The 23768-nt window shown below is 43.4% G+C and overlaps 1 protein-coding gene across 1 annotated transcript in view; it reads right to left on the bottom strand.

Annotated features, from left to right (window-relative positions):
• The window catches only part of PGBD5 (piggyBac transposable element derived 5), a 69079-nt gene that overhangs the window by 5118 nt on the left and 40193 nt on the right, over nt 1-23768 (bottom strand). Inside the window, exons 4-6 of the mRNA XM_076334086.1 lie at nt 13136-13316; nt 6268-6465; nt 205-310 (exon numbers count right to left, since the gene is read on the bottom strand). Coding sequence (XP_076190201.1) covers nt 205-310; nt 6268-6465; nt 13136-13316 — 485 coding nt within the window. The remainder of the gene's footprint in view (nt 1-204; nt 311-6267; nt 6466-13135; nt 13317-23768) is intronic.

Below are 23768 nucleotides of genomic sequence, written 5' to 3'. Positions count from 1 at the left end.
ACCAACACTAGCAGTGCAGCTCTTGCCCTTGTGCAGAGCCAGCTTCTGATCTTTGACTGAAACAGGAGTTTTGCCAGAGATTAATTCCGTGAAAGTAGGATTGGGCCCTCAGCTGCAGCTCAACATGGAGAACTCAAACATTGCAGCAACAGACAAGGAGTGAAAGAAATACACACACACACACACGCACATATTCTTACTTACTTGCTGTATTTGTCATCATATTTGCAGATATAGCTAAGGTGAGCAGCAAATGCTTCAACCGCCAATGGGCATGGAATTTCTCCACTTTTTCTCTTAATTATAACTCCTGCATCAATTAGAAACATAACAGTTTTAAATCCACATGATAGGTCTAGCAATTAGAAGATATGGTTTCTATATACAGTTTATTATAAAGTAAACGTTATTGACAGTTTCTGCCCTAAAACTGGGAAGTTACCTACAACAGAGATGCTAATTTGATTTTTTTTTTTCATTGGTAGTACATTGAGCGAGTGGAAGGGGAAGAAGAAGGATCATTTGTCAGTTGGAAATGAAAAGGTGTTAGACACAAACACTTTTACCATATGTTCAGAAAAAAACACACATTGCTGTAGTCCCACAGTAGCCCCCTACAGACAGTGTATTAGTCTCTCTTCTGTTGGTTCATAATGAGTTGTGGTCACCTCTAGAGCTGTGACTTGATATTTTATGCTTTGAGTTCCTAAGGTCCCAAATGAGTCCTTTGAAATTAAATCCTTTGCTTATCTCCACCCATGGGGGCCAAAAGCAACAGTACTTCCACTCCACTGGGTGCTAATTGACGAAGAAAAGAAAATGCAACAAGAAGGAGCCAACTGGCTAAACCCAGTCATGACAGAGGTGATGCTGGTGGGTGAGTTGAAGGAGCCACAACCACAGTATCTTTGAAATGACAAGCAGCCTGATTCACTGCTGCGGGGAGCCAGAGCTCAGATGTACGCTTAGGTTGCTCAGTGGAGCTAAGCACACATTTCTCGGCCTGCGAGTGATGTTCCCTGCCCTGCCTGGTCAGCTGGCTAGGTAATTCAGCTCATTGTGGGGGTTGATTATCCTGCCTACTGCAGAAATCTGTTGTAAGGCAACAAGTCCTCTGCAGCTACCTACTAACCACTCTCTGCATAGACAAAAATGTGGTGCCTAGAGCAGGTTACTCCAAAAACAGGCCCCATTTCCTCACACGGTGCATCTTTGACCTGGCCTTCTCCAACACTACAGCAGTATTTATGAGTCCAATGCTCTTCCAAGAAACTCCTCTAGCTCTTCTCCGATTTGTTCCTCCTCTCCTCTGTGTTTTCCCCATCCAGGGGAAGCTGCTTGTAGGAGGGAAGGATAAGTAAAACAAACTTGTAGTACTTTATTAAGGAGTCTGTTCTGTAACTTTTGACTTTATGTCCCCACAGGGTTTGATGGTCAGCACTCCAGGGTATGGACCATCTCTTGCTCCATGTCTACGGCACACTGTCTAGTGAGGATCCCTGCTCTCCCCCAGGCACAACGCTATTTTTCTCCAGGTCTAGAGAAGCACAGGCTTGGTTGCATCCTTTCTCAGCATTGTTTCAGTACAGGTACAATCCCCGGCTTTCTCATTTCTCAAGCCTTCAAACACTCATTGCCTTCCTTCTGCCAACTGTTTTACAATCATCCCTAAAATGCTCCTCACGTTTTGATTACAGACTTCACCATTTCATTGCTTCAGCTGGAAGTCTCATTCCATCCATTACATCTGTCAAGCCCCCTGTGCTGCCCTGGCAGGCTCTATTTTGAAGCAAGACTTATGACACAGACTAAATGTCATGTTACAGCTGAGCCATGGAGCAATTTATTTGGGGTCTTTCAAGTCTGATTTTTCAAGAGTCCAAAATGATATCACCTCTAAGTTGTTCAGTACACTCTCCTTTCACCTCTGCCTCCCCAAGCTGGGTGTAAATGTAGCCCGAGGGGAGAGGAAAAAAACAATGAAATAAATAAATCCTTCATTACCTTCACATACTTATTATAGTGCTTTTTTGATCCTTTTAATGAGTCCTACAAAAATCTGGCCAGCATGAAGTAAAAAGGGCTGATATACCACCAGCCTGCTGCATCAGTGCTGCAAAATCACTTGCCATCCCACCTGGGCAGGTCAGGAAAGGGTAAGTATGTATGTTCCTGGTGCCAGCGTTTTACAAAAAAATGCCCTTCTTTCTCCTCTTGCTCTCCTCTTTTCTCTTTCTTCCCCATCTCCTCCTTTGGAGGATTTATATTTCCTTTGCAATTTGCTTTGTATTCACAATCCTTAAAAAAATGCATTGTGGTGGCAGCTATGTGGGTACCATATACTCCCTCTCACTTTCTATTCTATTCCACGTAACATTGCTCTGTTTTGAGAATATAAATAGCTTTATACGCACATAATTTTTATAGCCTTTCCTAGGCTTGTTTCATAGCCATAGGCCACCTCTCCAGGGAAGACAACTGCCAGAGCTGGGTGGTTCCTAGCTGCAGGTCTCTGTGGCAAGCAGTCCCAAGCCAGCTGACTCACTGGCACATCCGATGAGCTATTTCCCCTCCTGGTCCTCCCCCAGCATCGCTGTGTTCCCGTCCCTGGCAGCACTCCAGGGAACACACCGCCTGCGCTGCAGCCGCGGCCTGCCTTTGCCTGCATGCTAGAAGGGGTGCCAGCTGCCAGCCACGACGCTGCCACCGCAGACAGGCATCAGCTTTTGGTTTTGTTTTTCTTAAAACTTTTTTTTAAAGTTTTTAAGCTATATGCTCATCAAGCAAAGCTTGGGAAATACCACCCCAAATGAAACAAGCAGAAAGACAAAGGTGTACATATGTTTGTCTCCTCAAACACTTATTCTAAGCCAATCTGTGACTTTAGGAGCTAGAATCCTGTTTTTTTAAAAATGGAGGCTCAGTAATACTAGCACTTGCATCCACCTTGGCAAGCACTGAGATTTCATAACATAATATAACTGCATGTTCCAAGTGCTATATGGCTTTTTATCAGCACTTAGATTTGTTACAGTTCTTTATCAGAATTGCAGACAGTCAGCATTGTACAAGGTCTAATGTACAAGGTCTTCCCATCAGAGTCCTCCGGCCCCATCCCCACTCTCACCATACTTGGACACAACCCCCTGAATGTAGTCTCACAAAGGACACGTGGAAATTTAGAGTTAAAACCCTAAGCTTCCCTGTCCTGAAACATACTTTTTAATGTTATGCTTCCTTCCTCAGACTTTTCAGTTCTGGGCCAATCTCACAAGCTGATTTTTTCAGGAAACTAGACTGTCACCAGACACTCCTCACTCCAGCTCCTCCTGGGTTAAGAACCACACAGGGACTTATACAGCTTCATACAATTGCAATGCCCCCACAACATCTCCCATCTTCTCAGAAGTCACTTGAGAGATGCCCACACGCCATTTGCAGCTCTTTAGTCCTTGCATATGTGGCCCAAGCTTTGTTTTCTATCCTTAGCTATTGTCCGTTTAGCTTTTAAGTAGAGCTCGTTGGTGAAGAGCAGCTGTGAAAGCTCTTAGAAAGAAGCTACTTCTTAAAAAGATCTGGGGCTCAACAAGTTTTTGCTAAAGATGTCATTCTGGTCATCCTGCTATGCAGCAAGTGAGGTTGCTGCCTGCTCCATCCTGCTTCATATGAAAAATAGAAAAGATTGTAGTTATTTCTAGAACATAGTAATGGAGATGCTAGGAAAGTGGGCACCGGATCTAGAGTGGAAAAACAAAAATGCAGCCTTGTCCCACAGACGGGGAGGTTTGAGCCAGCACATATATCACCTGCTTTAGAATAGGGTAACTTTTTACTCTCTGGGGGTCCCAATCTCTTTTGGCTTCTCAGTTCTTCTGTAATACAGGCACAAGGAAAAATTAAACTCAAGTTAAAGCTTAAGGGAAATTAAAAACCCCACTGAATTTTGTTCTAGGCAGGAACTTCATACTTGATAGCAGAGCAAGCAGGACATTTTTGCAAGACTAAAGGAATAAGACTCATCCTTTAGCATCTGAGATGATGTATTATGACACATTGGTTAAAAACATCCATAATAAATAACCTGCTGCATCTAGGAATAGTATTCATAGATCAGCTCTGACAAGTGTACTGCCCTCCTAGTGCCTCTGGCTTGGGTGGGATTTGCACTCTGAGTACAGGCAAGATTTACCTTCTCGACTTTCCTTTAAATTGCAATAAATAGCTCATTATTAGCTACATCCACCTCTTTTCTCATTCTAAGTTTTATTTTGTCCATCTCTTGCCTTCTGTTTTTAAGGTTTTCTCTTTACAGCCTCCTCCACCCCTGCCAACATTTATGCTCAACCAAGTGCAAACACGTACCATGCATTGTCAGGTGATCCCACTGGCGCCAGTCTCTGTCCAACTACCCTGCGTGGGTTTTATTACCCTTTGTCCCTACCTCCTCTCAGGTAGGGACCTGCTCAGCAGGTCTGTGCTACCAGCTTGCCTCAAGGAGGCAAGCTCTTCCTCCTCTATATTTACATGCCTTAGAGGAGACTTTGGTGGTCCAGCTTCAAGTTGGTTTAAATTAGCATTGCTGCACTGACTTCAGAGATGCCAAATTAGAGGCAGGCAATCTGGTCTCCTGCCTTCCTACCGAGTCTCCATCTGTTCCCAGCTTTCCACTAGAGACTCTCTTCCCCCCAGCGCCACTCTTTAAAAAGCCAGTCTCTGTTTTCTGCTCTGATTCACCGTGAACTATGTCAACTGTCCCAGCCAGCATTTGGTGAGCCATGTGTTGAGCAGGTCTTGCTCATCACACACACAGGTCCTAATCAGTGGACGTTAAACTACCTCACACATGCAACCTACAATCCCATCTATGCCAAAACAGACCCAAGGTCAATCACAAGCATAACAGCTCACACCTCCATGCGCTGGTTGTAAAGGATGCTGCCAGCGCAGTCTGCTTTTGCCCTCTCTTTTAACAGGGCAGTTAACACTGACGTTTACAGAGTATTTTTCTAGTAATATTTATGAATTATAACCGAAGGCTCCGTGCTAGCCTATAAAAACCAGGTGATGTGTAGTGTTAACTCTTGCCCAGTTAGTGCAGCTGAATAATCTGAATCCAGCAAAGTGCACAAGGGAAATAATAGCACAAATCCTGATGGCGAACGCCCCTCATGGGGAGCAACACTGCTCCAGGGACTGGCTTCAGCAGGGTCCCCAAAGTGTCATACTTCCTTCACTTACATATTTTCAGCATTTGTGCTCAGACACCGGTCCATCCAAGTCACCGAGTCCTCGCTCTGCTGCAGTGCCCAGCAGAATTCCTTGGGATCAGCCATGCTTTGCTAAGGTAATGAGACTTCTGGCAAGGCACTGAATACCACACTAAGTCAACTTCTCAGCTTACCATACAGTAATTCAAGGCCTTAACTTTGCTTCTGTGGCCTGTACACGCATGTGAGAGTCACTTGGGATTCAGAACATGAGCGTACAAGATGCCTTTGAATTGGTGGCTTTACATTTAAAGGTTTAGATTATTTTTATTTGTCTCAGGCAGTTACACATAAATCTGAATAATAAAAATGAAAAGAAACTGAAGCAGTGTTTTCACTGAAAGATGAATTTCAAAGAGTTAGCTAATCATATTGCATCTTACAGAAGTTTCCAAACCTTCTTAAAACCATCTGTATACTTTCAAAAAGGAAAAGATTTCAGTATCAAGAAGCTCTTTGCAATTATTTGAACTATCCAAGTTATCTGTTTTGGTTTCTTTTCATCAACTGCTAAAATCAATTTAACATACAACAGGAAGCCTTAATCATATTTAGTTCTGGCAAAAAAACATTTGTGACTAAGCTTTTACTGCATAAGATAAATGAATTGTAGGATCTGCTCAGAGTTCCAACTACATCATAACGTTTATTAATTTTCCTGTAGCAGCAATCCTACAAGATGCTTTGCAAATGGGCTAGAACAGTGTTATACAACCACCTTCTTCCCTTCTCTGACCATCAGTGAAGATATAATCTTTATACCCAAAAGGACACTGCCTCCACCAGCTCAGCAAAGGAGGCTGCATTAGCAGTAGGCTTTTAATCTTTGTATGGGAAAAAAGAATAGCTGTAGGAAGACACAAAAGGGAAGTCATCACTATCGCTACTGTTTATCTAGGATATTATGATCAAGCTCTTTGTTCAGGCTTATTATCTTGACTTTTGCCTTGTCACATAACGCATGTGGACTTTCCAGATGAGCAGTAGGAATATTGCTTACCTTGTTGAAGCGGTGAATAGGCGTTGGTCAGAAAACGAAAGTGCCCTTTATTGTACCAGCAGATCAAGGACATGTTTCCCTTCATTCTTATTCTGTACTGTCCTCTGGACTGGGGAGTTTCAGGGTTGTTCAGCATGGATGGAGGTAGGCCTGTGCAGTCACTCTTCCTGGCACTCAGCAACCCACAGCAGTAGATCTCTGCACGTGAACAAAAACATTCCCCATCAGCGAGCCATTGCATGGACCCAGAAAGCAAGAGCAGTGGAGCAAGTCTGAATGACCTGACTAGAGAAAAAGCTTGTCCTACACCTTTCTAGTCCAACAGATATGTTAGCCAACTGGCCTTCTCCTGTAATACCACAGATTTGTGTCCTACATGAATGTCTCTGGAAACCGAGACAAGTGCAGAAAGCCTACTCTCTTGATGAAATGTACTGACACCTCCTGCACCGTCATGATGAAATGACAAGGAGAAGAATTCAGGGTATCTTCCCAACAATAACATCTATAATCTAATAGTCTTCACATGTTTAACATTGGCCTGGAAAAAAAATTGGCCTTTCATATGTGAAAGAGGCAACAAATAAAATCTAACACCATAAAACACATCTCAATGCAGCCAGGTGGGCACAAACAAGGTTTGGAAACAACATTAATAATGACAATGCTTGAATTTGTCATTAGGCTGTGAAATAATAACAGCCTGTTTCTGTTAGTCCAAGAGAAGCAGATCTTCTTGATCAAATTAATTGAACTCAAGGAAATCTTGGATGGAAATTTCCTCGGTGTCCCTTGGTTTTGCGTTAACCCACCTGAGTGGAAAAAAAAATGATGGGCATGGAAGCAGGTGACATTTGTGCACATCTTTCATATGGCAGCTGAGGCTTGTGGTAGTTTAAAGCTCATCTGTCAGCTAAGTCTGCTTGATCAAATTTTTCATCATGCTGAATTCTGCACGCTAGATAACTGGATATACTCCCAGGGGAAACGCTAAGTCAGACTACAGTGTCTGGCTTCCCCTGAGCATGTTATCTCTGGGTTTCGATTTATGTGGCTCTTCTGCCTCTGTCTTTCCGGAATGACCTAAAGCTCTTTAGTGCAGGTGCAGCCTTTGTCCTTGGTTCGTATATTGCCTGGCATGCTGAGCATCCCCTCAACAGCTCACAGATACTACAGGAATATTAATATAATAATTGCTAATACTCATTAATTGGTCCAGTTGCTGTGGGCAGGTCTACAAGGAGCTAAGGCTCTTCCATCAGAAATTTAAGACACTCACATCAGAAGAAGGTCAACCAACACAGCAATGGGGCAACTTCATTCTGAAGGGGGAAATGCGCACTCCATCAGTTATTTCTAATGAATGAATCAGTCCCTGGAAATCTGTAAGTTCCTTCCACAAAAGACAACGAGAAAAGCCTGATGGCAACAGGCTTACAATCAATACAGGAGGAACTGCACCTCCAGTGGAAGGCCTTTTTTTTTTTTTTTTAAATTTCTTGTCTCGCTAAAAGGTACACAAACAGTGTAGGTCATGTACCTGCAAACTTTGGCATTATCATAGCAAACTTTTAGAAAGCTTTCTTCTAGCCAATATTAAGAACTTTGTGCTCTGATAGCAAGTAAGCCTGAGAAGAATTTCCTTAGCTGCCTAAAGTTTATGGCTCACTGACAGGTGATACTTACTCTCTCCAGGAGACGGCAATAGTATAAAACCAAGCTAATAAATACATTATTGTGCTAGAGCTTCAAAATAGCAACAGCCATCTCTGAGATCCCATAATAATTATTTGTAGCCTTTCCTTTAGCTCAGGCAATAAGCCTGCAGAAAGCTTCCAGCAGATGTTTCACTCCTCATACAGAATAATGGGAACCATTTCCTCTCTCAGGAACACACCATGTAACCTGCCTGCTGTACAGCCTAGAAAAGTGCAACACTTCTGCAGATTTATTAGCGTCTCTTATCACAGATGACACCCTTAATCTGTAGAGTTTTCTAAAACCACCCAGTTGCTATAGCAATAGAAGCAATAAAAATTATGCCCATCTGGCTCAATGAAGTTTTTGTGTGTAATTAAATCAGAATCACAACAGGTGTTTGCCACATACACAGGAGTCAACAGAGACAGGTTGTCCTCCTCTGCTCTTCTTAAACTGTAACTGCAATATAAATGCATACACCTAAGCTAGTTTAGCAAAGATGAGGAAATGTGATGTAGTCACCCAAGATTCATTCCCAGGGTCTCCAGGCCCTGGAGAGCTTGTGCTGAAGCCTGTTTCACCACACCTTCATTAGTACCATTTGCAAAGGCAGCCAGGCTCAAGCTAGTTCAGGCAAACTGAACTAGGGTGTCAGTGGGTGTCGGTCTCTTCCCAAGTAACTAGCAATGGGACGAGAGGAAATGGCCTCAAGTTGCGCCAGGGGAGGTTTAGATTGGACATGAGGAAAAATTTCTTTACTGAAAGAGTGGTCAAACATTGGAACAGACTGCCCAGGGAAGTGGTTGAGTCACCATCCCTGGAAGTATTTAAAAGACATGTAGATGAGGTGCTTAGGGACATGGTTTAGTGGGCATGGTGGTGTTGGGTTGACGGTTGGACTTGATGATCTTAGAGGTCTTTTCCAACCTTAATGATTCTATGATTCTAAAAATACACATTCTGCAATCATTTATCCTGCATGCAACGCTGGATCAAGTCAGAGCTAGGGCAACTGGGGGGCCTGTTGTGGAGGAGATGAGAGCTTGCTTTAGTCCATGTGCTGGAGCTGCAGGATCCTGGAAAGCTTGTGGGAGTGCCGTGGTCTCCCAGGCTGGCAACTCCTGCGGCTTTGTCAACCCCAGCCACTCTGCGGGACAGCGGCTCCTGCTGGTTCAGAAAGTGCAAAGGGGAGTTTTGGGGATCATATGTTTAAGGGAAGCATGGGACACAGGGCTTTAGGAGGTGCTGTCCTCTGTAAGGGACAACACTAGTGCTTAGAGGGGGAAAAAAAAGATGTGCACTATGAATGAATGTCACAGCAAACAACAATGACAGCTGTCTGCTCGCAGAAAAGAGAATCTGGGGCATTTCAGTGCAGGTTTCCAGTTCTATTCAGAGGCCAGAGAAAAAAATGCTTTGTATGTCCCCTGAAAAATAAAAAGAGAGGTCTATTCAGGTTTCTGATTTTGAAAAAGATCAAAGTGCCTTGTCTTATTTTCTGAAGTCTTCTCAGCTTTTGGTATCTTCAAAGATCTTAGAATTATGTTCACCGATATCCCTTTATATTACTAGGCACATATTCTCTACTGTGGTATAGTGAAGGTGCTACACAGCAGGCTTACCATAAAGAACACTGCAGTTTTTGCAGTAATGCATGTGCGGGTTGGGGTTAGGAAAAGCAAATGATAGTTAAGGTTCCACAAAAGTCTTCATAGGATCACAGGATCCTATGGATTAAAGGATAATTGAGGTTGGAAGGCAACTCGGGAGGTCTTTAGTCCCATCCCCTGCTCAGAGTAAGGTCAGCCACGAGGTCAGACAGCGCTGCTCAGGGCTTTATCTTGTCTGCGCTTGAAAACCTCCAAGGACAGAGACTGAACAACCTGTCTGGGCTTCCTGCTCCACTGTCCTCAGGAAAACCCTTACACCTAGTCTGAACTTCTTCTTTTGTTTCAGTTTATGTCTGTTGTTTTTCGTCCTTCCACGATGCACCATCGTGAAGAGCCAGCTCCATTCGCTCAATAACCTCCTCAGGGTAGCGTAAGGCTGCTGTTGGGTCCTCCCTGAAGTCTTCTCTTCTCAGGCTGAACAAGCGCTGTTCCCTCCCCATAGCGGAGCATGTGGTCCAGCCCCTGGTCAGGTTGGTGGCCCTCTGCTGAACTTACTCCAGTTTATCAATGCCTTTCCTGTGTTGGGGGGCGTTGTCCAAAACTGTGCTGAGTAGGAGGCAGTAATCACCTCCCTTGATCTACAGGGATGAGGCTACACTCATGTTAACACAGCCCAGGATAGTGTTGACCATCTTTGCTGCCAAGGCACACTGCTGGCTCATGTTTAACTTGCCGGCTACCAAGACCCCCAGTCCTTCTCATCAAGAATTTTGAGAGGAACTAATACATTTTTAGTGGGTGCCTCTTTCTAGATTTTCCAGAATCTCCTTTAGTTCCGTTAAATGTCAGTTTAGGTTCCCAAAAAATTTATAGTTTCTAAGTGTTAGCTTATTTAAATCTCCCCATATTTCTCTGTTGATAGTTACAAAAAACCCCTCAAACAACATAAAGCAGTTAAGGTCAATACCAGTTTCTTTTTCTTTTCAGTTCTCAAAAGGATCTTTCTCCCACTGATCCTGCTCTAGCCCAGAAACTAAATTTTCTTGAACCAGAAAAGTAAATTCATCAGTTTAAGAATGGGTCTTGAACTGTCATGAGCACCTCAGCATAGATGCTCTTCAACAGGCTCTAATGACACTTCTTGGTCATGGTGTGGCCCTGTTCAGATTTAGTTGGCTAAGCCACATACCAAAAAAGCATTAAGGTCATTGCTGAGGGCGACTGTGTATACATTAGAGAGATCTCTCTGCTGAGTCCAGGCTTCTCTGCCTGCCTCTCCCTAAATGTACTGCCAGTGCAGTAGGATCCCAGCAGGTGCTGGCAATACATTAGCTGCTTTACAGTAGAGTCAGTAAACACCATCTCCTCCAGGGCTCTGACTGACTTCACCACTGCTTGACATCTCTAGCATCTCACCTCTCCAACTGTCTCATAGTCCTTCCAGTTCAACATCCCCCTGCAAAACCTCTGAGCTAGGTCCTAGTAACTCATGGCAAATGCAGACAATCCCATGTCCTTATTAAACAGAAACACCTTCACGTCCTCCCTGTGATCATCTTTATATAGGAGTGCCATGCTATTTTGCAAAGCCAATAAACCTGCTATCTTAGTGTCCACCCCCCACCCCATAGCTTCACCCCTAGGAAGGTGGTACCAGATCTGAAATATAATTTTGGAAGCAGCTGTCAAATATCATTAAAAAAATCTCATGAAGGCATATAACAAACCATGAACCAAACTGAAATCTCAGTACAGCATTAGCATATATAACATATCAGATAGTAAGTCAAAATTACATGCTTTAAAAAGACGTTACTGAATTTGCTACCTGCTAGGAACTGTTAACTTGAATGATCTGTTCAGTGTAAAGACCATGAATAATTCACCCCTGTGAACAATTTGAATTATCTGTAACTAATAAACACCCAGCTGGTTTAGTAGCCATGCATGTTTTTCACAGGGGTTATGGACCAACTGGGTCATGCCATATTGTCTTTATCCTTCCCCAGCGGAGCATAAAGGGTTCGACTCAGCAGTCAAGTTTTTGTCTGTCAGTCTTTACATTTAAACCTGACACATCTCAGGTACTAGGAGTATGTGGGTTATCCTCGACATTTTTTTGAACCCACATTTTGCATCATTGCTTTGGTAGTCTTAAAAATGTAATGCTTATAATCAGCTGTGAAAAGAGTCATTTACTAAAGAACAGTCTCTGCTCAGAGGAAAAACTCCAGTGCACGATAAATATGGTTGACTTCTTTCCCATTTGGCTGTTGGCAGCATTTGGGAAACCATGACTCTTTTGTGAGAATATGGTGGTATTTCACTGTACTCTGTGAGCTTCCAGCTTACCTAAAATAATGTAGGAGCTAGGTCCTGCATGGAGCTCAACAGAGACAGCCCTCAGTGCCAGCACAGTCTGAAGTGCTCAACTACAGCACTGGTGCAGCTCACTGGTGTTCTCATTTTAAATGAGAATCAAGATATTGTCTCAATTTCCAGTCTTTCCCCCTGCTTTGGGCCACGTTTCATTAATATAATGCCCCAGGTGGGTTTAATTTTCTGCAATGGAAAACATGCCAAAAGTAAAGCTCTATTGTCAGTGGTGTGTTGAAAAGGGAAACGGCCCTGTAGCCTCCTCCTACATGATTCATAATGGCAGCCTCCAGTCTTACTGCTACGAAGGATCTATTGTACGTACCATACCGACTCTGAAAGGCCGTGCTGACTGAAGAACAAGCCGAGAGTTACATTGAGATGACTTATAAATGACTGTCAAGAGTGCAGGAGCTTGTAATTTAAGGGGAGTCACAAGTCCTCAGCATTTCTGAAAGCAAAGTAACACGTGGCTTTTCTACACCCAAGGTGAAGGGGCATTTGAGAGAGGATGTCCTGGGATTACTCTCCGCACTAGGAAGAAACTGGCTGGGAGAGCCACACTGCCGTATCGATGGACATTCTTCTGGCAAGTGTGCTTTTGCCAGCGTAGAGTTTATTATGCTTTCAGAACTAAAAACTGTCTCACCAAGGCATGTTTATACCAGCAAAAAAAGCGAACCATGCTAGGGCTTTTGCAATGGCATAAAATGTCATCTAGAGAGGTCACATCTTTAACATATATTAAACCAGCAAGAACTTCTAAGGCACAACTTTAAGGATTCATCCCATCCCTAGTCTTTCACAATGGGAACAGAAAAAACACAGGCAGCTAGGAAATCCCTTGAAAAGTCCCCCAGGCCATATAGGAGATTAGACCTCACATTTCTAAGGCAAAGAACAAAAGCAAGGGCCTTAAATACCCTTATTAAAAATGTTTTTACATCCTCATTTTGAACTTTAAGAAGATTTAAAGAGCAACTTAGAAAGTCTTAGAAAGTACCTTAGAAAGCTACTGCATAGTACCTTTTCACAAATGAGATCTTTTCTTAGAGATCACCAACTTATCTAGACAAGGAATTCAAATCTCACTCCAAACTTTTGGGAGTTTTTTGAATTCAGTGGCAGGAGGGCCCCTAGGTCTGTCATCATTAAAACCCAGTGAGTCACCTGATACACACCTTGCTTCTCAAATTCTTCGAAGAGATTCAGGCTGGTAATGCTCGGGCCAGTGAAGATGATGTAGTTCTTCCCAGAGGCGTTCTGACAAAGGCTTTTGGCCACCATACTGTGAAGCTGCGGTTTGTTCTTCAAAGCATCCAGCCCATCAGCACCACTCCCTTCTTTGAGATGGACATAAATCTTAAACAAGAAATGGTAAGAAAAGTCAAAAGGTTATAAGGAATCCAGAGGGAGCAGATGCAATTGCCAACATACATGCTCAGCTCAACTGGAGACAAGCTGAGCATCAAGGCAGCAGATACTTTTTATAAACTGCTAATATCTAAAGCCTCTTTCAAGGGGCTGTTGCTTTAAAACCACCTCAGGTTAGCTGGCACAGTTACCGATAAATACAGTGTCCTTTGCCTCAGCTTAAGGGCTTCCTGAGGTTCTTGTCACTGTTGTGCAGTTTGAAGATTGTTTGCTTGGCAGGAAAAGACTCAAGTCATAACTGAGATTACATGTACTGAATCTGCATAGGCTTTAATGCTGCCAGCAAAAGGAGAGCATGGGAACTTCAGCTCTAAAAAAGGCCCCACAAGATGACCAGAAGGAAATGGCCTATTAGCTCACTGCAGTAACATTCAGATTTATTTCTGTTGGCAGCAACCATTAGGCTGCGACACAAGTGCGTGTGCACCCCCATAAATGTGAGGAGTCAGCAATACGCATACCCAACCAGCCAGAACATCCTCATCAAACTCTCCTGGTACAGTGCTAATTCTTAGATCCTTTACTTAGATCATGATTTGGAGACAACCCACCAAAACAGATTGAACCAGGAACCAGGGTACAGCGCAATATGCTGCTGTTAATAGGGAAATGCCTGGCTCATTTGTAGCAGATGGCAGTAGCTTTAGCGTGTAGCCTGCTACTGTGCAGTCCACAACGCTAAGCATTTCAAGAGAGCTGTCACCATCATCTGTAGGTGGACATACATGTTTGTGTTAGAGTGCAGGAGCATTTATCCCTTAGTAATGTAACTATAATTAACCAAACACAGTCCAGCTAGTATACCCACCAACTGAAAGAGCACTGAAGTAAAGCTATTCCTTCATTCCTACAAGCAATCCCTCTAGAAGAGGAGTCTTCTGCATTGTCATGCAGAGGGAGAAAGCACATAACCCTTCCTTTGTACACAAGCCTTTGATTTTATTTCACTGACAGTATTTTACAAGTATAACTTTCACCAAAGTTGAACACCTATTAAAATCAACAGGCATCTGACCTTCATCTTGGTCTAAAAGTCAGCAGAAATAACCCGCTGGAAAGAGAAATGAGAAGCAGCAGACACTGTGCTCAGTCACTCAAACAGTACCGTAACACCATGGAACTTGCAAAGATTTAAAAACACACACAAATGCAAATTTTCTGAAAAATCTGCCCAGGCCTGCCTTTGTGACTTTGGCTCTGAAATACTTAAATCTTTTAGGAATTCCAGAAAATTTTACCTGTCAGAGAAAAAGCTGACACTTGCTCAGTATTCAGGGTCAGGAAAAAGGCATTTTGCCTTGTTTGTTGGAGTGATGTATCCGCAACGAGCTTTTGTTAAACTTGCTTGAGACCTCAACCATCCAGAACATGCAGCATTGCTTTCCTGTATATGTACCTGTTTCTCTTAGCAACACTCTCCTTCATAAAGGAAAGTTCATTACAATGCTCAGAGAACAAAAATGCTCCCATGTTTGCAGTAGTGCTCCCAGTAATTTATATCTCAATGATCGTAGAGGGGAAGAAAATTCAATTAAACAGCTTCTCCCTATTTTAGATGGTGTATCTGCCAGCACTGGTATTCTAGACGTACTAATGTAATATTCCCTAGCAATTCATGCATCGTGCAACAGACCCCAGAGGAGTGTGTTATGTATGAAATCTGAGAAATGGGACATAATTTGTATTTTGAAGTAATTGACATGCTAAAGAACACAGTTGGTGCAAGGACGAATACACGCTAATTCCAAAAAGAAGTACAGCACATATTAAAAGGAAGTCTTAAAGATACATGATTTATCTTAAAAAAAAAAAAAAATCCCTTTTTTGATAGAAACAGTTTCCAGATGAGGACAAAGGCAGGAATGTTTGTAGACTCCCTGACCATGCTCCACTCACTTTTGAAAGCTGTCAGATTTGTGCTTTTCCCAATGCTAAGGCTGAGGACTAGCTAATTACGGTAAGTAATTTAGGTTATTAATCAGGGCTCAAGAGAGCAGCTTAACAGTGCAATGCATACAAAGGGCAGATTGTTCCAAATTTACAGCAAAGGTATTTCATGATTATTGTCATCGAAATTAAGATTAGGCTACTAGTATGTCAGCACAGAGACCACACATCAAGCCTTTAAAATCTACAGACAAGGCAGTGGTGACGAAAGTTGCAGACAGATTAGTTTTGACCTTGGATTAGCAGTTGAGCTGAAAACAGAACAGGAATCTCTAAGTCTAGGAAAGTGTCCTGCACCTTCCTTCCCCTATTGCAGTAAGTCTTAGCCAACCAAGAGTCTCTCCTGCTGCATGCTCACTTCATGTTCCCCATAGAGTATCCCCCAAGGGATGAGACAGTCTGCTGGTGAGCCAATTGGTCCCTCACCATGGGCTGGTTTGGGTCTGCAAGCAGCTACTTTAAAGAGCATGCCCACCATGCAACCACTGAGATATCACTATTTTCCTACTAGGATGCTACATACTCCATAGGTTTTGTTAGCAGAGTTCCCTGTGCACCTGGCACCCTCCCTCTGCACTCCCCTCTATCTCAAGGGTCCTTGTAATGGCCACCTTGTGATTCTCATACCCCCTTGCTCTGTTCACCTCCCCAGTGCCCTTTACCAGAACATCCATACCCACTACTGAACCTTCCCTCCTCTTCCAATGTTAAATATATCTCCCTTTTTTCTCCTTGGGCATTTTCCTGCCTATCCAAGCACAGCCTTTGTTCTTGGCACAATTTTTCTTGTTTTGGAGAAGCATGATTCAAAGCTTTATCATGCTCAGCTCTATTGGGAAGAGGGGCGATGGCAGCATAATGTTGGAAGGCATTAAGGCTGCTGTGAAACAGCGGCTGGGTACAGACAACTGGCAAAGGCATAGCTTCAAATATCCTTGCAAGTGCCTGGGATCCCATATGGCCTTTATTTTCCCTCTCCCTGTCCTCTCATCCAGCTTACTTCATTCTACCTCAAATCATTAAGATCCTGCCTACTGAAGCCCACAGCATTCCCCCCAGCTCTGTATTGCCTCAGAAGTGGTATTTAACAGTTAGCAGTCTGCAGAAAAAGCAGAGTTGCCAGAAATTGGCTACAAGACCTTCACAGGCGCAGTCAGAAGCTGCTCCCCAAAAATATTTGTTAAACTATTCACCAGAGCTTCTGGTTTGCCCTGTGACAGCATTAGAGCTTTGTGCCCTTTCCATGTGCTCCAACAGCAAAAGGTCATCAGAAGTACAGGCTCGACAACTGCTGCTGGACAACAGATGGAGATGTTGGCAGCAACATTCTCTGCTTCTGCGGGTGACAGTCAAAGCAATGCTTCCTGAGTATCTGCAGAGATCATTTTTACTGTGTGTCTTTTTCTAGTGGCTACTGATCCATTCGATCTACAGCATCAAATGGGATAACTTCTATAGATGTGACATCATCTGTCTTAGGAGGCAACTACAGGCTGAAGCTCTTTATCCTGCAGTGCTGGGACAGAAATGGAGCCTTCTGTAGTCATCCCTCAATTATTTGTTTCTTATCAGAACAGCTACACGTTCAATTCTGCTATCTCTCTATCTACTGCAGCCCTACTGCAACAGATACTTTCAATCCAACATGTTTTAATCCCGTGTGCACAATACCAGCTCTCTCTTCTCACACCGTTTAACTCACCCCTTCTGCCTTCAGTCTTCATGCAGTATCCTAACAGTCTCTTCCCTTTAAAAGCCTGACAGCAAGAAAAGACCTTCACAGCCTCTGGCTCATCTTTCCTTCCACCTACAACTGCTTCTGCCTCCTCCCATCACAAATGCAAAAGTAGGTATCAATCAATATACCTGAATGCCCGAGCGACAGGGTATGGGTGAAGTCTGTGCTGAGATCTTCCAGAACAAGAAAAACAGTGCAAACTGTTCTGGAAAGACCATTTGCCTACACAGAGGCACTCAGAAAAGACATCACATTTTCTGAGCAGGAGATTTCACATGTTGACAGATGAGAGGCAAGTCAATCACCTGTCGTTCAGAAACTCAAACCAAGTATGATTGGCTACAGAGGCAGACTGCTGGAGCGCACCACCAGAGGACGGAAGGTCTCAGAGTAGACAGCTGTGCTACAAGCCAACAGGAATTTCCTTGCTCTGTGCTGGCAATTTACTCTATGGAAAATTCATGCGGAAGGTTCGTAAGGTCTCACTAGAAACTGGGTAAAAAAACCGAGCACTTAGGAACAAAAGCTGCATCTTGACTGCACATTTAAGAGTGCCCTAGAAACTAAAATATTGGCGATTTTACACATATTCAAAGCTCAGATGGCAAATTGAAAGCACTTGTGAATAGCACATCCCAAATACTCCACATTCATACATAATTGAAGCACCCCAGGGTACAATTCTCAAATGAAATAGATGACATTTGGAAGAAAAAAAAGAGCAGGGGTAGTAATAAACAGGAGGAAGATTTTGAAGGCTACATTGTGCAAAATATCTCACAAAGGGCAGACTCTAAACAACCACAAAACAGAAGCCGAGTTTTTAGATGACACAGTTATAAAAGCAAGAGAACAATGAATGGTACTGTCATACTTTTTGGATCCTGAATAGCTATCAAAAAACCCCTTCATTTTTCTATAGACTTTGCAGCCAAATACTCAACCGCTCATTCCTAGTGCCACTCTCCAGATCCTGCCTCACTCTGTCTTCCTCTCTCATCCCAAACCTCACCTCTAACTGTTGCCATTACCATCGCTGTTGGGAGATCCTCCCCTCCAGTCCCACCCCAAACCTTCTGCAGCCCATATTCCTCCCTTCTTTAATGGCCTCCTCTCAGCCAGCTCTTAGGTCTAGCTCTTCCTCAGCAGCTGTTGGCACCACTGATGGTGCTCCTACCGAGACCAGATCTTTTCATTGGTTTGAGCCTCTCTCCATTATCTTCCTACTCCTCTAAAGGTTACTTTGAAAACAGCATTCAAGGGACACGCAGCTTTCCCATTCTGTTCCCATCTAGCTCTTGGGGCTCCCTACAAAGGTCTTTCTTTGGTCCCTAGCTCTTCTCCCTCTGCCTCCTATTTTGAAATATTTCAATCTGCATTAACACACAGATCCAGCCAACATCTGTGTGCTGAGGATTGGCAAATTTCTGTTTTGTCTGTACGTGTTCTTCAAAGTTTCTAACAAGATCACGGTGAAACTGGCAGAGAGATGCTGTTAGAGTTGATAATGCAAGCCCAATATGGCTAAAAATAAAGCTCCTTGTTTTCCTTCCCCTGAAATCACTCCTCCATGTGATTGCGTCATCTCTGGGGACACTACAACATCTTACCTGTATGGTGAACCTATAATCTGTGGATCACCAAACGCTGACTTCTCTCTATAGCTTCTCCTAGGCCAGCCACATCTAAGTCAGGCAGCTTCATTATGCGTAACACGTCTATGATAAAGCCTTTCCTATGCTTTCAAATACCTAAGAACTGCCTGGCTCTCCTTTCAATTACTGCAATCATCTTTCTTCCCTTTGGCCTTGCTTACATGTATCTTGACATCCAGACAGCGCTCCCCCCCAGAGATCACTTGCCTAACCCCCTGCTTCAACCATGTCAGCGTTCTGCCATTTCCCTCTTCTTTGCAGCATCAAATGGAAGTGGGGCTGCAAAATGGAGACAGGCCTTTGTTGCTTAGCCCTCCCTATTGAGCTCTTCCTATACCTTTTCAGTATACTGATTTCTGCCTGCGTTTGCCCTGTGAAGCCAGGCATCCAACCACTGATGCCAAGCAAGGCCACGTTTGCCTCTTTCCATGCTGCCCTTCTCCTGCCTGGTTGGAAATCAGCGCTAACCTCTGCAAAGCTCCTTCCTTTTGCTCTTCAATACCTTTCTTAGAAAGGATGCAACCCCCACAACGCAATTGCTAATCTATGCATCGGTGCTGCTACCCTCTTAGCGCTGCTTCATCGGGCTCCCTCTGCGTAACTGGCAGCCCAGCTCAGGTCCATGACCGAGGCCTCACTCTGGTGCCACACAATTGCACAGCCTCGGCTCAGTTTTTCTAAGAAAATTACTGTTGAGCTGTGAGAAGCTGTATAAGTGAGGATATACGTAAGTGAGAAGGTATATAAATGATGCAAGATAAGAAAAGTAAAAACTATCAAAAGTGCTGTAACTGTTGAGGGGATAACATGTAGTAGCTCAAGGAGGAAAATACTTACACAAAAAGCTGTAAAATCTTAAGAAAAAAAAAAAAACAGAAGATGACAATTCAGCAACATCAAGGACCCTGCTCATTTCCAAGGAGAAACAAGGCTGATGACTGCCTGGCCTGTGCAGGCTCACCAGGAGCAGGGAGTATACCGGTGCCTAGCTGCATGTTGGTCCCAGCTCTCTGCTGTGCGCATTAGCCAGTAAATACTGCCGTACACATCCTGCTTGCAGAGTCTCTGGGCAGCAAGTGACTCGCTGTGCGAGGCTTATGCCTCCATCTTGCATTTAGATGCTAAACTTGCTAGGGCAGGGATTGTCTTTTTGTTCTGCCTACAGCACCCAGCACAAAGGGATGGGATCCGTGAGGGCGTTCCTATGGCAAAACTATTAAGTGAGGAAGAGAGGAGGCTCTGGTGCTTTTAGCCTCCTTCCTCAGGCAGAGCTGCACTGAGTGAGAACAGCTGCAGAAAGGAGACAACTATGCAGGTAGTTTTATCATCAGAAACGCCAAGCACCACAGATGGGAACTCAAAAATAATCTTCATTCCCACCTGAAAATAAGACACTGGGACCGCGTGTAAACTCTGGGAGAGAGTTTTGCATTAGGTCACGTTTAGATGTTTGTTTTTCCCATTCATCTAGAAACACAGTAAGACTGTAAACTCCACAGAAATGAATGGGGCTGGCCCATCACACACCTGCAAAACTGCCTTGCCACTTAATACTGGTAAGCAAGAGGATAATTGACTTTTAACTGAGATCTGAGATTCTCAGATGCTGACAATACAGAACCGCATGCATTAAAAAGCCAGAGCCTGGTGGGAGCCGGAGGAAGAAAGCAAGTAGGATTTTCCAGCCACCAGTGACTGACAAATGAAGGCGATCAGATTTCCTGGGATCCCCTCCCAGCCAAAGCCTGACCTTGAGAACCTCCTCAAAGCAGCCGCTACATCTGTGCGTTCCAGATGCAACTGTTCCAGCAACAGAGAAATTATCAGGACTCTGTTTAAAGCAACCCAAGGGCTCAGACTAACCTCTAAACAGAACTTAAACAGGCTGAAACACCAACATTTCTGAGCAGCTTTATTAAACAAATGCACAGATGGCTAACTTCCCTGCAACTCTGACCTTGAAAACAAAACTCACTCCAGGCTTATTTACCCCTCCCTTTCCCATTGACTGTATGCACTTATGTGGTGTGTTGTGAAATTATAAATTCTTTGGGGCACCACCTCAGTTTCTCTAAATTCTGGAAGTAAGTTCTTACTCTGCAAAATCAACAGGGTTATGAAGTATTCGAGCTGACTGTACTTACCCTGTTTGAAATCAAGAACGAACTACAGCATTTACTATAAAAGCATGATGTTTACATTGTTTGGGTTTTTTTGCTGCAACTGAGAGCTCTGCCACTGATCTCAGTGGCATCCCCCTTCACTGAGACTGCTGCTCTTCAGGGAGAGAGCCATTTCTTACCCTCTCATGCAGTGGCCACCCTGATCCAGGTTGCACTTTTTAAATACCGCTATAGTGCAAGTTGCTGATCGTTCAGTAATGTGGGAAAACTCAAGCTGCAGAGACACAGTCCTTTTCCTTAATCTGTTCTGACTCATCACTTCTTCAGGGTAAACACTGGAAGGTGGAAACTCACATTCAGTCCCAACACAAGGATCTAAAGGACTTCATAAATCTGAGTGACATGTTTCACAGGGATATTAGTGAAAATGAAATGCATTCTTGCAAGAACTTTCTGCCAGTGAATAAAAGCAAGTGCAGAGCCCATATAGTTGGGGGCAGGCAGGGGGTGCGGGAAGGGAAGAGTGTCCAGAATAGCCTCAGAGAACAAATTTCATCCCAAGGAATAGGAAAGGATACACACATCCATAAAGTCATTCTTCTCTGCCATGATATCACAGGTTTTTTAAGTGAATAATTAGGTTGATGAGCTAATTCCATTACCGCCTAACACAGTGATTAATATTGCCTGACCGTCCCTTTGCAGTGCTCTCTACCATCTACATACTGCCTTCCATTTTGTTGATTGATGGCTCTTTGGGTCAGGGACTGTCTTTAGGGTTATGTTTGTGCCATGGGCCTGTGGTTCAGGACAAGGCACTATGGGAATAGCTCGTCGTGCCTGACTCTGTGGGGTTCAGTGCATGGCACCAGCTTCCTGTGCTTCCTTCTCCTTCTGCAAAATGACCAGAAAACCTTCTTCTGCAGGAGGAGCTATGCAAGGACTAGGCCTCACTTAGTAAAAGTTACTCATGACCATGTTCATTCCTTATGAGCCACACAAGAAAAGGAAAGAGAGCATGATGCGTCCTACCAGGACAAAATAACTAGCCCTGATCAAATATTTGGGAACTCTCAGCAGTTTTTCATGAGCCCTATTGCCATATCTAAAATGAAGACGAGTCTTACCAATCATATTTATAAATATCTTTTACAAGCAAGTGTTCCAGACTTTGAGAGAAAGAGAGAGAAAAAAACTGACATGACTAGAGTTTTGATTTAAATAGGATGACTTACTCAGCAAATACTCTAAGAAAGATACAAACACTTCTAAGCTACTGTGATCATTTAAACTGCAATCAAAATATTAAAATATTGGTTTGAAAAGTGTTTTAGTGGTAACACATATGTAGGGAAATATATTGGATAGAAAGGAGGAAAGCAAAGAGAAGATGGAGCAGAGCGGGACACCTGAGGTCCCGCAAGCTGAGTTTGCTGCTCTCATTGAATTAGAAAGAAAGAAACGAGAAGGCGCAAGCCCTCTCCTGCAGCAGCAGCTGCTGCCACCTTGATGTCCAGCATCAAGGATGGATGAAAAAGGCAACAGTATCAGGGCAGTTTTGCGGCCTACTTTGCCAAAGTCAGCTCTCCTGGAGCCCTTCTAACCCTCTGAAAGGTTTTGTTCATGTTCCCAGCTGCTGTAGACATATATTTACTTGGTTTGAATGATGTGTCCTTCCTGCATGTTCCCACTGGGCCAGCTGACTGTGAAAAGATATTCAGCAACAAAGCTATTCACTGCAACAAGATGCTTTGCTTGAGAAATTCTGAAGCAGAGACATGATCTGAAATTGTGCATCCAGCTTAAAACAGAGACTTAACTGTCAGGGTGGAGTCAGGTTATCTGTATTACAGAAGATAGAAAAGTAGTCAAATACATATACATTATTTACACTACGCATACATAAGCCTATGCACCTTCTTACATGCACAAGCAATATTTCATTTTTATGCTACTTCTGTTCCATGAATGGCTTATTGGGCTGGATTTTTAACCAAACACCATTAGCTTAAAACATCAAATGATGAGCCATCAAAGAGAAGTATTTATTCACACCCAAAAAAGTGATTCAGAGTTTTGTTCATGAGAACAAGCAGACAGAGGAATTTGGGGAGACAAACAGCTAAAACTCCTAACATTAACAACCGCCCTGTGAGCTGCCAACCAGGAGTTGTTCACAGAGTAGCTCAGCATGTGGCTTCAAAACACTGATATCAATTTTACATTAGGAAAACAAACCAACAAACTCTTTTCATTGTAGGAAAAGCAGATCACTGGGAAAACTGGGATGTCCTCAAATTGAGATTTTTTTAACATCAGGCTCATCATTCAGGTTTAGAGGACCTTGCTTTTGGCCAGGAGCATTTACAGACCTCTTGAGGTTCCTTCCATTCCTGAAAGCCAGTCATATGTAGCTCACTTCCCTCTTCTGCCTGGGCTGCCTCACCTTTTTATAGATATATATTATTCAGACTTTTGAAACTGAATTAGCCTGATTTATGAAGTGTTTATAGTCATATTTTATCCTGAATAAAATGACCTCGATATCATCATGTGGAAACAATAAGGGAGGGAATTAATCCAGACAGTATTATAGAATTTCTACGTATTTCCAAGTGGGTGCTGTAAGGTTTTCTGACAGCAGACAGGTGATAGACCAGTCAGTCCTTAACTATCAGGCAACAAGTCTTTCTTTCATGATGGCAGTTTCACAAGAGATGGAGGGGAAGGTGTGCACCTGAAGGGGGAAAACACTGGATTTTCTTCTCGTTTAGAACAATTCTCTCCATACGTTAAACACAGAAAAAACACCCCTCTGTTGTAATACAGTAAATAAACCAAACAACCACCAAATAAGCGCTTTGGATTCTGCAAGATCTCTCGTACGTGTGACACATAACTGAACGTAGCATTTCAA

This window comes from Aptenodytes patagonicus, chromosome 3 (genome assembly GCF_965638725.1).
Source record: "Aptenodytes patagonicus chromosome 3, bAptPat1.pri.cur, whole genome shotgun sequence".
Classification (NCBI taxonomy): Eukaryota; Metazoa; Chordata; class Aves; order Sphenisciformes; family Spheniscidae; genus Aptenodytes; species Aptenodytes patagonicus.
This window is presented reverse-complemented; position numbering and strand designations above follow the sequence as displayed.